General features: G+C 38.6%; 1 protein-coding gene across 3 annotated transcripts in view; it reads right to left on the bottom strand.

The window, feature by feature from the left end:
- Positions 1-2,613: 2,613 nt before the first annotated feature.
- TOX3 (TOX high mobility group box family member 3) overlaps positions 2,614-17,592 on the bottom strand; it is a 245,614-nt gene continuing 230,635 nt past the window's right edge. For all 3 annotated transcript variants that reach the window (XM_069026457.1, XM_069026455.1, XM_069026456.1), the window contains 4 exons: positions 8,671-8,940; positions 7,493-7,720; positions 6,075-6,155; positions 2,614-4,366 (listed from right to left, as the gene is read on the bottom strand). In XM_069026457.1, the coding sequence (XP_068882558.1) occupies positions 3,629-4,366; positions 6,075-6,155; positions 7,493-7,720; positions 8,671-8,940 (1,317 nt within the window). In that variant the 3' untranslated portion in view covers positions 2,614-3,628. The remainder of the gene's footprint in view (positions 4,367-6,074; positions 6,156-7,492; positions 7,721-8,670; positions 8,941-17,592) is intronic.

Below are 17,592 nucleotides of genomic sequence, written 5' to 3'. Positions count from 1 at the left end.
AGATCATGCTCCTATGATGTGTGTGCTGCTGCTGAAGAGGGCAGGTGGTGCATAGACACCATTCAAACTTGGCCTATTCAATCTAAACTCCTCTAACTCGCCATTCATGCATAGCAAAACACCATCTGGTCCTATTTTGCCTCCAGCAATCACAGCTGACCAAAAACGATAATAACAGCTGTTGCAAAACAAAAGCCAAACAAAGGGGGGAGGGAAAGGTTAGAATGCAGTCCAGTGCTGCAAAATACTCCATGAAGTGAGAAATGGAAAAGGAGCCATTCAAATAGGAATCCCCATTGAAAAGAGTCAGTGCAAGACTTGTGGTTAAACTTGAGATATTTAATCCATCTGTCCTGCAAACCACAATGGTCAGGTGATAATATAAAATTGAGATTATGTTGCACAGAGGTATTTAAAGGCTTTGTTCTCCAAGTTAGAAACTAATGACCCTGTGTCAGCTAAAAATTAAACCTCCTTATGTTCTTTCATCATGTGTCAACCTGGGTTAATGTGAAAGTAGAATGTGGTTAACCGGGGTGATAAAGCATCTGAAACCTTGGGAAAAGAAGGGAGCAGTTAAGTGCTTGTAAATGCTATGAAGGAAAACATTCTTAAAACCCATGCACGACACTGAAACCATACAGATTATTGCATTTTTCTTGTATAAATTGCATATCAAGCAATTTAAACTAACAGTTTTATTTATGACCTATGATAGCACAGTTATTCACTTAGACTTAGGGAACACGAACACAAACTTGCACAGTTTGAAACACAAGATGTTCTGCAATATGCTATTGTGGGTAATGCAAAATATAATTTTGTGGCAAGGAGGGGGATGCTCCAGTTTTTCAAGATTCAAATTTTGATATTTAAAATGTACAGTCCTGCTTGATGATTAATTTTCTTTTTTTTTTTTTTTTTTTAGCTGCAGTAATTAAAACTATTTTTCCTGGAATTGAACATCAGTAGTTCAGCAGCTCTTAATCAAATGTGATAAAACCCAGGATTTATGAAACCATTTAATGAGTGTAATAACACCTGCTTCTCGCTGCAAATAGTTGAAAACAGACTTCAGTTGTAATTAACTCTTATCACTAGTGACATTTTTCCAACGATACTTCATAGGTCTTCAAAATGACAATTATAGAACTAATACACAATTACTGTCACATGCAGTTTAGCAATTATTTCTGAAGACATTTGTCTAAAGGTTTCAAAAACGACTATAAAATGGTTCCCTTTGTTATGTAACATTGGTTAAAACTGACACACACAAAATCTCTCCCAACCAGCCTCTGTCATGCCATTTCTAATGCAGACAGGCTTCCTTGCACTTGGAATAAACACCCTCCATCCCAGGCATTATTAGATATCATGCTAAGGTTATTAGGAGCATGGGTAGCTGTCAACTAACACCCATTATGAAAAGCTTCAATTTATACATGATTTTTTTCTGCTCCAAGAAATCTATAAATTTATAATTAGAATCTCTTGCTGTTCAATATTTGTACATAATAAACAGAGTACCTGAGGATGATGAAATATTGAAAGCTGAATTCATTATGAATAAACTCACATGGTATAGTACCTCTTCCCTCAAGTCTGGCTGCAACTTTTTGGGGATCTCTATTCCATTATTTTTGGGTTGTGGTCTGAGCATGGTAGACATGCCTCAAACAGGATTAGGATTCTGCTCAGGCTTGACACTTGCTGTTTTTAATTTTCATTTTATCATAAGCAGTTTAAGATTGTTGCCAGTGGTAATTTGCAATTTTTATCAAGACCTCTTCATTATAGCTTCTGACAGGACAGATGCTGTAATTAATCATGCCAGACAACTGGGGATAGTGGTCAGACTGCACTCGCAGCACAGATATTGCAGGCAAAGAATGGAAACAGGAAAATAAAGGCTCTCTCCTTTCTGTTCAGAGCAAAAATGTATGAACAGCACTAATAACCTGACAACACATTGGATGTTAATGTTTCCAAACCCTTCATACAAAAGACCTGCCCTCTCCATCCCTCCCACTCCATCATGTTCTACTTTTATGAGAAAAGTTAGACAACTCAGGATCAGCCCAAGTCAAGAGCTGGAGGCTTTACAGAGGGAAGCCCATGGCAGTAGCTGTGTTTACATCTGAAACTCTCAGACACAACAAAGCCCAAAATTTGTGCTGATTTGCATTTCTGGACATTACTGCTGAGAGACAGGTTCACTACCCTGTTCCTGCAGATCGATCAACACAGGGCACCATGATGTCTTGTGACTCCACCACTTGCTTTCTCTCTGAAGTCCCAGACACCTCAGAGAAGTTGCCCATCACTCTTCAGCAGAGCACCTTGGAGGGTGCAAGAGCCAAGTGCTTGCTCTGTTCCCATTGGTACCTGTTCACCCAGAATGTCTGATAAAAATCCAAAGGAGTTTAAAAAAAGTCCAAGAAAATATTTGCAGAAGGAAACATTTCTGGTTTCTCTGTCAAAGACTTACAGCTCATCAGTTTTACTGAAATGTGTTTATTCTATAGCAAGATAAAAGCATTTATTTTAGATAAGCAAAATACAAACAACTTAATTGCTGCTATCATAACTCATAAAAAAGTATAAAACAGCATAAAAACACAATAAGCAATGTAGCAATTAATAATTCATGTTACCAGTGTTTACATTAAAGCCTCATTTATGAAAACTTTACAACACATGATATTAAAACTTACAACTTTTAAAGAAAATATTTACATTGATTATTCAGTTGTGGAGTTTCATTTAAATATCCTACTGGTTTTACAGCGTATTAATAACTTGTATTTTTCATCTTAGCTTTCTGTAATAACAGTTTTATTTAAGTGCATTTCCCTTTTAAAAATACAGTGTATTAAATCTGAAACTCATCACTTCGACACAGAATATAATATTCACATTTGTTCTGTAATTGGAATTAACATAAGAGGGTAAATGTCAATATATATTTTCTTACGAACTATGGCAGGTTTATTTGGAGAAATGAAGTGAAAGGTTGGGTCAAACATTTAAGTCCAGTTACTTGCATTTGTTTTTCTGAAGACATTTAGGAGAGAAAAAAAAAAAATAAGAGCTTTGGCAAAAATCTGTGATTTACTCTATTTTTTCATGACAAAAAATGCCATCAACTAACTCATGTCATACAAGTATGATTGTATGAAATCCAATCATAATTTTACAGGTAGTTACAACTGTGCTTTTAGGGCTTCATGAGTTCATACTGCCTTGAAGTGCATTATTCACTTTTAGAGAAAGAAGGGTTATAGCATATAACTCTAGAAGGCCATTTTGCAGTCATAAGGTCCAGGTATTTATTAGGCCAGTTGATTCACATATTGTAGGTAAAGCTTAAATAAATTAAAAAGGCATCACATGAAAAAGAGAACAGCATTTTTTCTTTTAAACAAAATGATTTATAGTCAGCTAAAAGATGATACACAGCTACATTGTAGTTCTTTATTGCCTATCTAATAGACACTTTAGAGGATCATTTGATCTGTTATGCATCCCTGCATAACTACCATCAACAATTTACAGTTTTCAGCCAAATATGGTTTACCCCTACCCCCTCCATCAACACAAAGCCATGTCGCAAGATCATTTATCTTCAGAAAATACTGACCTGCGATAATACTTGAGTCTGTGTCTGAGATTGTATTTGTGACTGGTGCTGCTGAGGTGCTGGCTGAGGGCTCCCAATGGCAGGGATGGGAGAAGTGATCTGCGGGGCTCCCGGGGAGTGCTGCTGAGGAGAAGGCTGTGACTGGTGTTGCATATGCTGCATTTGCTGCTGCTGCATTTGCTGAAGCTGTATGTGCTGCAGTTGCTGTTGCATTTGCTGTTGATTAATCTGCTGCTGAAGATGCTGCTGCTGCTGCAAATGTTGCTGCATGTGGTGCTGAAAATGCTGCTGCTGCATTTGCTGCTGTATTTGCTGATGCATTTGATGCTGATGTAGTTGCTGCTGTTGCATCTGCTGCATCTGTTGCTGCTGGAGCTGCTGTATCTGGTGCTGCTGGCTTTGCATCGAAGGACTCACTTGAGACGAAGACGGTGTTGCCACCATGTTTGTGCCCATAGAGCTTATCAATGGAGCTGCAATGTTTGTCGGCATGTTCGGTGCAATGGTAACAGAAGCTACAATCTGGTTCATTGGCAGTCTCATGGTCAAGGGTTTTGGAGCAATTGCTCTGGAAAGGGGCTGCTGAAGAGTTTGGGGAGACGCTGAAACCGCCGCGTGTTGAGAAAGAGAACTATTCAGAATAAGGGAGGAAGACAAATTTGTGGAAGCCAGCGTTTGCTGAACAGAACGAATTGTCTGGGCCTCAGCAGATTCTGCAGCAGCCTGTGTTTGGAAAAGAAATTAATTGTCTTTTCAACAGAAAAAGCACTGCTACTGTTTACATGGAAATAAAAGTAACAGCTACTCAGAGACCTTTGTCATCTTTTGTTTTCTATCAGAAAAGATCAATCTGCAGCCTGAAAACAGTCACTGATCCACCAATACATGTATCACCTCTTTATCTGCCTTGCTATACAGTACCTCCAGGTCTTACTTGGACAAAAACTAACTTGTGCTCTTGATCAACACCAGAAAGTCACAGAAGTCACATACATTTTGTTGCTGAAAGAGCTAGAACAGGCCCAACACATTTACATGTTTTTTAAAAAAACCTGTTCTTTGGGAGTGAGCAGCACACACACTCCCCTCCCCATGAGTTATCAACCAAGGAGCAGTTAACTGACACGCTTTAGACATCTACCTTAGAATGTAACAAACTGCTGCACAAGTGTCTATCCCATCCCTACTCTCAGCAACCATCTTGTGAAAAATCTACAGCAAGGATGACTTATTTAGAGGAGATGAGGTACAGTGACTTTGAGTTATTTCCACCTGCAATCTACTCAGAAGTTACTTGGCAGTCCAGGTCCCATGGATTTGGTGAAAAAAATATGATTTCTAATGGTTTTGAAAAGGGAACTTAAGATTCACAAAATAATATCCCTCAAAGGTATTTAGAATTCCTGCTGCTCTTGAACTTAGCATTGTGATACTAAAGGCTTTTAGAATCTTATATAAGTCCCAGAGGCAACAGAAAAACACAGCCTCTCAACACAAGCAGAAGAAATCTTCCAGCTTTCAAAAACACATGTGTATAATTTCTGACGCTGTATTTTTAGACATTAAGTAAAATACACAGCAACTTTCCATATGATTTACTAATGCTCTGCAGTTGTACATTCAAATAAATATTCTCAGGAGTTACGACATCATCACCCTCTGTTGCTTTCTTGTGGTTGAATATATTTTTCTAATTGCTCTTTATGTTATATTATTAGAGAAATAATCACCTTGGTAATGTTTTACCCGTATTTTAGATGTCTATAAGCACATTTCCATTTACAATATTCAGATGCAACAGAACTACAACCTGCATAGTGCTGCTGTCTAGAAAGGTAAATTCTCAAGTAAGACAGCAGAGCTTTGTTTTCTTCACAGGTTTTATTTTAACTCAAGATCCACTAAAATACTCCATGTGGCTCACTGCCAGCTAGTCCATTTGTTAGTACTCTCCAAATTCAGAGCCACCACGCATTTCTTTCCCCTCACCTGCAAGAAATGCTTAAGCTTTGTTACACAGCCACTGCTCTCCAACTCCACGTAAAGCAAGGCTGTCCTTTGAGAAGCAGCACTTGAGGAAAAACAAACCTCGGCAAATAGCTTGCAAATGTTAATGTCAAAAGGTCAGTATATTTTTCATGACTGAATTTTACTTTCGTAGTGAAGTGCATTACTTTGCCTCTGCAGCTCAAGGAAGATGTACATTTACAAAGATGTTTTCTGGTAATCATTATTATGCCGGTAGGGAGATGAAATTATTTTTGCAGAGACTAAGCAGGGTTCAAGCAGCAGCACAACATCTTGTAGAGCTGTATTACAGAAATCCTAGGATTCTACTTTTATTTTGCATAACATCCCCCCTTGCCCCAAATATTTCAATATCGTTGGTAAAAGCTCACTTGCATTACATCGAAGGTATTATTAGGCTTACCTTAGAAACAAGGCTTGCTCTGTAGGCAGCAAGTGCCTTTAGGTATTCTTTTTTGGCAGCTTCAGTTTTTCTTTTATATACCTATGAAAAAAAACACAATTTCACCAACTTCTACTATCAAGATATTTTTGCCAGAATGCTCTCAAAATCACTTGCAAAGAAACAAAAACATAGACCAAAACCCCTGAAAACACTCTACTGTTAGATGTGCTTTTTCTTCCTTGAAATTTCTAAATATTCTTGCAGGTGGTTACAGGCTTTCAGGCCTACCTGCTGGACTTGCACTACAGTTTATGTTGATTACCATGAATAACAAAAGGCTGCTATTTGACATCAGTTTGAGCAGCCAACTGTTTGACAAGACTACCTATGCAATCTTTACTTCCCCAGAAAACAGTATTTTATTGACTCCAAGTGTCAGGGATATTAGAACACTGAGTATTTCAGATGCCAAAATGTATCAGCAGTAGTCCAGAACAGCAAAATACACCTGTGCATTTTTTTTTTTAAAACAAATATTTGAATTACATATTAAAAAAATCTGTACACCTTTAGAAAACGCAGATCAAAGAGCTTGGACTTGCCCCAAAGCCAGCATGAAAGAATCCCCTTGAGTTAAACAAGAACAGTTAGGCAAAAATGAATAAATCTGTATTTTTAATCATCAGTAAATTTAAAGTTCACCTTTTAATCATGCTCATTATCATCTGTTAGATCAGACTAAAAGTTTCCAAATGGATTTCAGAAACAAGTACCATTCATCTCTTGCCAAAAGGTGTCCTATCTGGGAATCTGCTCTGCCATAGAAGCATCTGTTAACTGTTACTGGGAACAGACAAACAAAGGGTATTTTTTAACCCCCTTCAATCCATGTGCAGCAGTTACATGTGTATAGGAAGAACAATAACCCTCAAGGAAGTATAAAACTCATCACTCTGTACCAAGTTGGAGCTGGAGATAACGTTTCACACACAACATTATAATGAGACTCAGAGGATTGCCTTCAAAGGTTAGAAATCAACATGCTTTGTAACAAATTCATAAGGCAGATCAAAGGAAATGGTAAATATGCTGTACCTTCCTCTTTTCTAACTTATTAATAGGAAACAAGGGCTTTGAAATAGGAATCATCAAAAGATGGTTTTAAGAGGACTCTAGGACACTACAACTTGAGCTCTTTTACAAACTGTCCTTTAAAATTTAAAGACAAATACAGTCATTTAACACTACCTGTTGGCTCTTACAAAAAAATAGTTTTTAGATGCCAGGTCTTCGGCAAGTTCAAAACTCAGTGTAGCTCTACAGAGGTAGAGTTCTACATCAGCAAGCAGCATGGTCCACTCAGGACAGAGGTAGAAGGATTTTTTTAACAAGGATTGCTTTATTACTTCTTGTGAGACAACCCTGAACCAATTTACCTGTTTTTGTTCTTCTCCTAAACTGTCCCACATAGATGCCACTATTTTTGAAACATCTCCAAATGTAGCATTCGGGTTCTGTCCTTTAATGGCAGCTTGTGTATCCCTGAAGAAAAGGGCATATGCTGACACTGGCTTTTGTGGCTCATTGGGGTCTTTCTTTTTCTTCTTCTTTGGAGTCTTGGGTTTCTTGCCAGAATCTGGGGCAGCTCTTTTTTCTCCAGTAGCCTAAGAAACAGTAAAAACAAAAACAGTCAGTAAATGCATGAAATAAGTCAGATAAATTGTAAAAAAATTTTGACAGTCAGTCTTAATATTATATGGATAAAGGTACTATGTAGGCAACTCCTGGGAGAGTCCTGTTGTGCAGGCCCTTCTCTCTACCAAAGAGTACTTAGTCTCAGCATAATCTCATTGGATCTACTGGAAATAAATGCAGGAATAGTTACTACTCATTTTAAGCATGGCTCTGAGAGTCACATCCTATGAGCTTCACCTTAAAAAGTACACCCCAATGCTAATTTGTATTAAAAAAAATTAAGATTTAGTCCATAGCATATTTTGAAGAGGCCATCTATGTTTTTCCATTAAGATACAATTTTCAGATATTTTGAGGATCCTGTACAACGAGTTTTCCACATTCACAACTTCCATCAACTTAATGAGAAAATCTTTCATGGAACAGTCTTAAATTAGGCCTTTTACATATACTGCTATAACAACATTTGTACTTTATTTGGTCAATAGTTTTTCCTTTTATAAGAGATATATTGAAAGCAAAATATAAGTTAACTAAACTTTCAGTTAGAAGAAAGCTTATTTTACTTCTGCCTAAACACATCTATGTTTTTTACATGACTCCAGAGAATACCAAAATGACAAAACTGTCCAAAGCTGATGCGTGAAGAAATTCAACAGATCTGAAAACTTGAGACAAATTAGACCAAATATATATATATATATATATGTCTCTGTCTATTCTTAGGTTTATTATTATGGAGGTAGTATGGAAACTTCTTAAGTAAAGAAGATAACCAGCAAATTAATCATATTCCACTTTACTGTAACACTTCTATTTTAAATGACCACATTGCAGCTGAGCTGATACTGCCACATCCATGAAAATGCAGTGTGTAGGTGTGTGAAGCTTGCTCGCTACAGCACATGGAATAACTTACTCTGTTTGATTCATCTGCATCTTCTTCATTGATAGAGCTGGATGGGGAAGGAGTGGCTGATTTACTTGCAGGAGGGGAGGGAGAAGTGTGTGGCAAATTAGTGCCTCCTAAATTTAGCCCCAGCTGCGCACTTAGCTGAGACTGGTTAATGGTGGTGAGCTGAGACGGAGCCATAATTCCCGAATGAGCAGCATCAGTCATATTGACAATAGATCTCATAATCAGAGAGTGATCCTGGCGGTACTGGGAAACTTGTGTGTGACTCTGATCCTAAAAGAGATGGAAACATTGTTTAGATATTAGCAGTTACCATACAGCAGTGTCAGGTGAAGTTATTTTCACAGGTTTACAGAACCAACACTCTCAACATGCAGTTTGCTTCCTTTCTTTTTTAATGAATTAAATATATTTTTAATAAGTTAAGTGTAGCAACAGTTACTATAATTGCCCCAGACTTCACTTTTTTCCCCAGTTGTGGCTTTTTTTGTTGTTGTTTTTTGAATAAGAATTGCATTTCTCTGTTTTTAAACATTTCTTCTCTTGATGCAGTGAGAAATACCCACATAAACAATAGGGAAACAGGATGACTGAGGATTCAGGAAAATATTGCAACTGTTGTCAAATGCAGAAAGTAAACAAAATCAGGGTGGGGTGAGAGAGAGAAAAGCATCTTCTTTTACTGACATTCAATTATTCTTAGCCATTACAAGTAACAGTAGTAGGTGTAAACCAGTCCTGTCTGAGTGGGATTTTAAAGCTCTTTTAAACACAGAACACTGCCCTGCCAGGCCTGGAGTGTATTCACTGCAGCAGGCTGGAGAACCAGTCCAGTAATCCTAAACACTCCTGAAGATCCCTGTTGGCAAGTACCACACAAAACTACACATTTTTATCTTTAATCCAATGATCAAATGTGTGGAAGTAGCAATCGATGTACAAACCACCGACTATTTTTCTTGTACTCCACGTCTCAGAAACACAAGTGCTTGCATGGTTTGGTTTCTACTGTTTCTTGAGGGCACAAACTGTGTCTCCTACATGTGCACAACACTTACCACATTTGTTAATAAAAAGAAGCAAGACCCTGAAGGTAAAGTCAGCTGCAATCTGCCTATGAAAACTCTTTTTTTTTTTTTGTTTTTTGACCACACACAGATGAAGACACAATGAAGGAACATTTAAACAGAAAAGAAGATTTTTCAAAAAGTTAATAAGAGAATAAATAGCTCACAAATTGATTCAGCAACCTGATTAATCTATAGTCATTGTTTGAACAGCCAGAAACATGAGAAATAAATTAGATTTTGAAAACTCTTTCATTATTAATAACCCACACTGCAATTAGTAGCAGGTGCAATGATCCTAATGAAATGACAGAGAACAAAACAGCAATTGTGGGAGCCCAGCATAAGCCCACTGGACTTCCATAACAAAGTCTGACCTTCCTTGTGCTCTCATTTTAAACATGGATAAATCCAAACCAATTTTCAAAAATCTGGGTCAGCATGGAGGTAAGTTTAGCCCAAATGACTTTCCCTTACTTTTTACAACTCTGGCCTCAACAGAGGCAGTGGTTCTATGCTCCTGGAAGCCTCTCCTTGGCTGGGACAAGGGTGGCTGTACAAAGAAGCAATACACATGTAAGAGAAGATGCACACCCTGCCTCATCTATCTTTATATACAAATACTGCAGCTTACTGCTTCCCTACAGCAGGAAATCATATTCATTTTGAATTTGGCATTCATGTGTCTTTCTGCTGAAGCCTATACAGTAAAAACAAATCCTTCTTTAGCATAAAAGTGCACATAGTGGTGCAGCTGGATCCAGTACAGACAAAGTTAACCACACAAGCTCATGATCCAGATCGGATGCACCAGGGCTCACCCTCATTTTCCCCATGCTTCCCCAGCCATTGCCAGCTTGGCTCATCATCCATACTGTACCACACTGCTTTTCCTACTTCTTAAATGCTTTTAATATTTTCAGTAAAGGACTGTAGTTCCTTAGAGATGAGTGTGTGCGCCAAATGTGGAGCACTTGATACAGAAAGATCAAAACATCAGACTTACTGGCTGAAATACCCATTTGCTTCAGGGCACCTTTCTGTGAAAATTTACTGCTGTTAACTACAGGGTCATTTTGATTGTGACTTGTATTGGCAGTGGCATCTGGAAGTCATTCAAAGTCTTTTGTGAAACAATATCACTCCCTGCCTATTACTCCAATCATTTTAGCTTACAGACATTACATACTTTATCGTATGAAGAAAAACTCTGCTGGTTTTTTGCAGCAAAGCTGACGATCATCAGAATAACCTTCTCTCATGAAAATTAACTTTCTTCATTATTGTGCAGACAGTACTTTCTTGGAGATGTACTACCCCTAAAAGCCTTGCTTTTGTTCTCCCTTTATTGCTACACAATACAGGCCTTTCTGGCCTTTACACTGAGGCAACAAAATGTGATGACATGGGTTACAAACCATTTACTCCAAGTCTTGTCATTTCAGTTGCATCTATGATTTTATTGAGACTAAATTCTCTTGACTTGCACTGACCCAGAATCTAATTTTATACACAAGCCCATGAATTCTTAACTGTCCTTTTTTCTGATACTATTTAATGCTTGTGTGGGTTTTCTGTATCCACTTACTTAATTTCAGTTTTTCTTTTCTGTATCTTTTCCTGATTTCTTTGGCCTTTTTTTTAATCTGAAGAGTTTCAATAAAATCTAGGAGTGGCAACAACAATATTTTGTAACTGGCCCTTTAGAACCAAACTGATAAGACATATTACATAAAAGAAAATTATTCATATAATATCCAATCCCTTATTCCCATTATATGTGCATATGAAAACAACAATTTATTTTCTGCACTTTCAGTTTAAGTTATATGGCTGATCAATATTTTAAAAAGCAAGGAATAGGATTTTCATTTTTTGCTTTGTGATACAGTGTTGTGGGCCTGAACAACCTATAGTACCTATAGAAGAGCTTTCAGACAAAGAAATATAAACCAATTTTTATGTTTGTACAGTGGTTTGGAAAGTAGCAAGAAGGCAAGAAAGCTAGTTCATAGCATTATTAAAGTCCACGGCATTTTTCTATAGCTCTTGAGCAAACAAAAATCTTCTAAGAAGGGAGCTATAGTCAAGAAAACAAAATTTCCATCAAGTATCCTAACTCTTTATTTTTCCCCTTATACTACCAAAGGCCAACACCAAACTGAAAGGATCAGTAGCATTTCATTATTCTTGAGATGTTTATCAAATAAATGTTTAACAACGAAAATCATCCTGTATCAGAAGCACACAGGGAAATAGAAGTGCGCTGAAGCACCCACGTGACATCCTAATTACGTTACTATATGAAAATTGAAAAGCTCACATATCCCAAAATAATCCCCTGAGAACACTGGGAGAATTTTAGGAATATGACAAGCTCTTTTACATAAACTTAACCAGAAGTAAATGTGATACACCTGTATTAAAAACATTCAGGATTTTTGTAACATTAAGCAAAAAAACCAGATTAGTTCTGACAAAAATTCACGAACTTGTCAAGCAGACAGTATCAAGTTTTGATTGAGCCTTACCTGCTTTACCTACAGCCTTAGATTGAAGTTAGGCAAAACCGGGTGATCTTAACACAAGTCAGGCAAAGCTCAACCACTGATTTACTCAGCATGACAATCAAACAAGGACATGATGTGTGAAACCAACACCAAAAGAGAAATAACTTGTATAATTCCTTGGCAGACTGAAATGGCTTTGACTCAAATCTCTCTGTTGTCATCCTACAACAAGTGCTACAAACCCCTCAGGTATGAAGACATTTATTGAGGGAAACACTGGCCACCTCTCTGGGCTCTTCAGTGACAGGGTGAGGGGGAATGAGTCTAAACTGAAAGCAAGGGGGTTTGGATTAGGTATTAGGAAGAAATTCTTTAATGTGAGGGTGGTGAGACCCTGGACAGGTCATCCAGAGAAGCTGAAGGCCAGGTGGAATGGGGCCCTGAGCAAGCCAGTCTAGTGGAAGGTTTCCTGCTATGGCAGGGGGGTGGAACAAGATGATCTTTAAGGTCCTTTCCAACCCAAATCATTTTACTCTTCTCTGATTCTAATTATATACCCGGATTTAAAAAAAGCCAAGTATGGTCCAAAATATTTTCCCCTTCTCAAAACAACTTTTTGGTGACTGTGTCTAGGCACATTCTCTTACACACAATAATAAAGACATTCAGCATTTGGTTCATAGAAGGCCTCATCAAAGGAACCATAAGGATATCTGCCCATCAAACTATCCTACTCCCAACAATTCTAATCACTTTAGACAGTCATGCCAATAAAGTCATATTTAGTCCTATTGCTAAAGGATTCATCTCACAGCCTATCACAAATATATAGCTTATTTTACATTAATTTGTGAAAGAACAAGTTCTCAAAAGTGTATAAAATATCAATGCATCAACAGACACTGGAAAGCAAATAATGGAGTAAGGAGACTTTAAAAAAAGGAAAGAAAGGAAAGAAATGTACAAGCTCCCACGCTTTAATTTATACAATTTTATCAAAGGAGTTCTTCAAGATATCATGGAGTACTAAGGGAAACAATTATGTTATTAAAAGATAGTTTGTTCTTCTGTTAGCAACTCATTAAGCATCCAGTACTTAGTATAGGTTGTAATACAGTTAGTATTTATTTTGACAGATAAATGCATCCAGACATTACATTGAGAGATGCCCTAATTTCACTTACCTACCCTGCATTTTAAGAATCATTTCCATACGGTAATTCTATCCTGAATTGATACCCTGATATAATTTTAATCTCTGGGAACATCCAACAAGACATTTAAAATATAACTAGGAAAATACTTTTCAGAACATTTTTGAGCAATACTAAAGTCTTGATTAAAATAAATGTCTGCAGCCTTCCATCATTTAAATATCCAATACCTCCAGTGAGACTCTGGTCATGTGAGGGCTGATGGAAGTGACTACAGGATGTTGTAAGGCTGGGATCTGACCCCACACTAGTTTAAGGGAATTGAGAAATCTGCCAACCAAAATAACTAAGGAATAACTAAGCAAAACCCAACATTTATGGTTATGTTCACTGTGCCCTGGTTTCAGAAGTTGACTTAAACCAGTATATATTCTATTGCCTGAGGAATTCATGACTGTCAATGTAACATAAGCTGATGCAATATTTTAAAGGATGTATTTAAGTTGAAGCAAATGCACTGCAATGTAAAGAGTGAAATCCTCAGTTGTCCCTGACTGTAAATTACTCCCTTTACTTTTAGTCAAGTCAGCATATCTCTAGAAATCCTCAATATTCTTTTTCTCCACAAGTAAAGTACAGATAAAAGAATCCATTAATCTAAATTTTTACAGGATTGAACTTCACTGCCAATCAAAACAAACCAAACTAACAGGATGCTTTTCTCTGTCAGAGATTAAATCCTTACTTAATAGAATACAAAACAGTTGCACTTGGTACTGCCACCACTGAAGAAGTGTCCTTCCTCTCCCCTCCACAGACACCATCATCCCTAATAGAGCTGTCAAACTGCAGTTATCAGGAGATCCTACAAGCAGCAGCTTCTTTTCTCTGGCAGTGAAAAAACTACCATGTTCCACTTCATGTCTCTGTTGAAAAGTAAACCTTACCTAATTTGATTCCCAAAAACGTCTACAAGAAACGGTACATGTCGATTTGTAAAAAAAAAAATTATGTCTTCAACTGGGTCTAAGAGATGGGTTGGTGACAAGAGGTTCACACACATTCTGCTGCCTGACAAACATGAAGAACATGCTGGTTTTTTGGTCTGTGTGCTCTACTCTCTTCTGTTCACACATAAACCACAAAAGAGACATGAAAAGAAAAAAAAACCAAAACCAAAACCCAAACCCAACAAACATGAGGGCCCACTGATTTATTCCTTAAAACTGAGAAACTTATTTTGGGGGTCATCAGGGGCTACTGTGGGGATTATACAAGATAGGTACTCTCAAAATCAAGTGTCTCATTTGTGGCACCACTTCTTGTGCTTGCACAGACTTGTTATATAACGTACTGCAGTGGAGCCTGGCAGTGCAAAGTATCAGTTCTGTTCCTGCCTACCCCACGCCTGAGATTTTGCCCCTTTGTGGTCTGTGCATAGGCACCTGGGATGTTTCTGCAACAATTTTCACCACTGAGCACTTGTTTAAGGCACATACTGCAAATGTCATTAATGCTTTCCTTGCACCACTGACAGTGGTGGGAGCTGCAGTGTGAGATCAGCAAATCAGGGACAGGGCCAACCACCCAGACCAACACAGCTCCAGGTCCCACTACCTCTGCAACATCGTGCTACAGCTGCTGCTGGAACCAGTCATTCACAGCATGCTCAGCTGTGAATCTCTAACAAAACACTGCATTACGTGGTGAAGAAATACGCAAAGCTCTCAGCAAGGTCAAAATCACACAACTACCAAACAAAGGGACAAAGACTTTTCTCTGAAATGCCTACAGTTCTTACTGGAGATGCCCCACCACCCTATCAGGGAGTGTTTTCTCTCTGGGAACACTGTTCTTACCCAGTTACTTCCCTGTGAGGAGATTCCTCACACGATCCCCAGTGCAGGCCGAACGGGTCACACTTCTTGGTTGCTTTAATTGCTATTGAGTCCTTTTGCTCTTGCAGACAAGGACAGTCTGGTCACAGCCCTCCACCACCCACAGTGGCTGTGGCTGCTATTTTAGCATCACCTAATTGACAACTTATAATTTTATTTTTACCCCATTTTGTAGAGGAATTTAAAAACAGACTCTCCACTCTCTTCCTCCCAAGCATCTACCATACTTTAAAGCATATTGAATCACACTCCTCTTGGACAAGGCACCCAACAGCATGATCACAATACATGTGTGACTCAGATCACAGATCTGGGCTCTGATCTGATGAGTCTCTTGGCATGAGGAGCTTTTCTCCAAATTAGCAGTACAAGCTTAGGTCTGCTGTATGCAAACAGTGACGACACATTGCAAACAAATCCTGGATAGTTGAAATTAAGTTCCAGAACGTCAGATAAACGCTGTTAGCAGTTTTGTTACAACCTCCACAACTCAGGTGCTTCAGCTCCCAAATCAAAGGCAGACTTCAAAGGTCCTTATTATGCAGTAAGCAACGTGGGGAGAGAGTGTGAGGGAGCATGACACCTAACAAACATTATCAAAGGTAACAAGGATTGTGTAGGAATTGCGGGGGGACAGACTCAGGGGTTACATGGCATTTGAATGTTTTAAAATTGCTACCAGTGTTGGTAGCTATGTTCAGGGATACCTTTTCTCTAGGGTTTGGGGGGATTTTTCTTTTCTATGAGGGTTCTTTGTTTACTTGTTGTTGGTTTCTAAAGTAAATCAGAAAAATAGGTCTCATTATGTTTTTTATTACCAGACCCAGGTATGTTTTTCTTCCAGCTACCTGGCAACATAGAATAATTTAAAACTCTAAAGAGACTTCACATTTCTTCAACGCTTGCAAACTTGAAGTGGAAGCTGAGTAGTGGGTAAGCTGTCCAAGGGGAAACATGAGTGGTAACAACAGAGAATAGCAGGAATTTCAAAGGAAGTTTTCAAATTACACAAGAGTGAGGGTGGCTGGACCCAACTAAGCCTTTGGCCAGGTACAGCGTATCCAGACCAGCTGCAGCATCTGCCTCATTTGGCTGGCTTATGAAAACAGCACCTGATTTTACACTCAGGAAGCAGAATAGCTTAAAGCCATGTCCCAGGCTTAATGCACAGTTGGTGTTCACAGCCATGTATGTCTGAGTTCCTTCTGAGCTCAGTTCTTAGGAAAATCAGACAGCTTCGGCCCCAGTTCCTGACAGCTTTCCCTGTGGGCAACATCATTTTCCCCATATTTATATGGGACCTCACAATATTTTCTGGAGCTGATGGATCTCGATTTAGGTACTATTATAAAATAGTCACAGCCTTTTTTCCCAGACTTGTTCTGCCAATGTTACTGTGCTTCTTTCATGCAGGAGTCCCTCATGATCTCACAACAGGTAATAACCTACCTGCTCCAATCTTTATTATTCTTTAGTTTAGTTTAGTGCCTGTTATTCAGACAGGTATGTTTGGCAACTGCTGCCACTTTGTTTCCTATGGACAGGTCCTTTCTAGCAGTCACTATGAGTTGCTTATTTTTAAGAACAGCAGAAGAATTTCCCTCTCTCATTAACAGCCCATTCATTGGTCTGTACCAATGAGCAAGGAGAAGAGAGTACGTCTCAGAAAAATGACTAAATCATCCACATTGAGAATTACAGTGCCACTGAGGATATGAAAATCTTCACACTATTGTCAAGCATTATCATCAGGCCAGCACCATCTTCCCATCAGGTCAAAGCCACAGCTTGCAGCCCCTGTGCCAGAGCCACTGCTGCCTCCAGGGCTCTCAGCCCATTGCCCACCTGCCCCCCAGGCCCCCTCAGCTGGGCACCCACATGCTCTGAAAGGTAACTGCAAAATGCACAACTACATGATCAGGTGTAAGATAAAATACTTAATTCCACACCAAACAAAAAGAAATTACTCTGTAAAGACTTGGGAGTTCATCAGCAAAGCACCCAGCTCTGAGCTGTGTCACAGCCCAGCTGGGAGCAGCCACCAGAGCTGCCAACTGAGTCCTAAAGGTCTCATTTCCCAAAGCGTCCATCTTGCTGTGTACACGGCCAAATGTCACTGCTCAGAGCTGTCCAAGCATCCTTTAATTCAGGGTTACTTGAGATTAATTTTTCCTGGTACCACGAATTATTAAAACCGGTGGCAATAACAGCTGCCATTTCTGCTGGGAAAGGCCAATACAAACCAGAGTAACACTGTTGATTTAAAGCCCAAGCTTAGCAATTCAGCTCAGAAATC

Source organism: Aphelocoma coerulescens, chromosome 11 (genome assembly GCF_041296385.1).
Source record: "Aphelocoma coerulescens isolate FSJ_1873_10779 chromosome 11, UR_Acoe_1.0, whole genome shotgun sequence".
Classification (NCBI taxonomy): Eukaryota; Metazoa; Chordata; class Aves; order Passeriformes; family Corvidae; genus Aphelocoma; species Aphelocoma coerulescens.
Note: the sequence above shows the minus strand (reverse complement) of the source record. Positions and strands in the feature narration are given on the sequence as shown.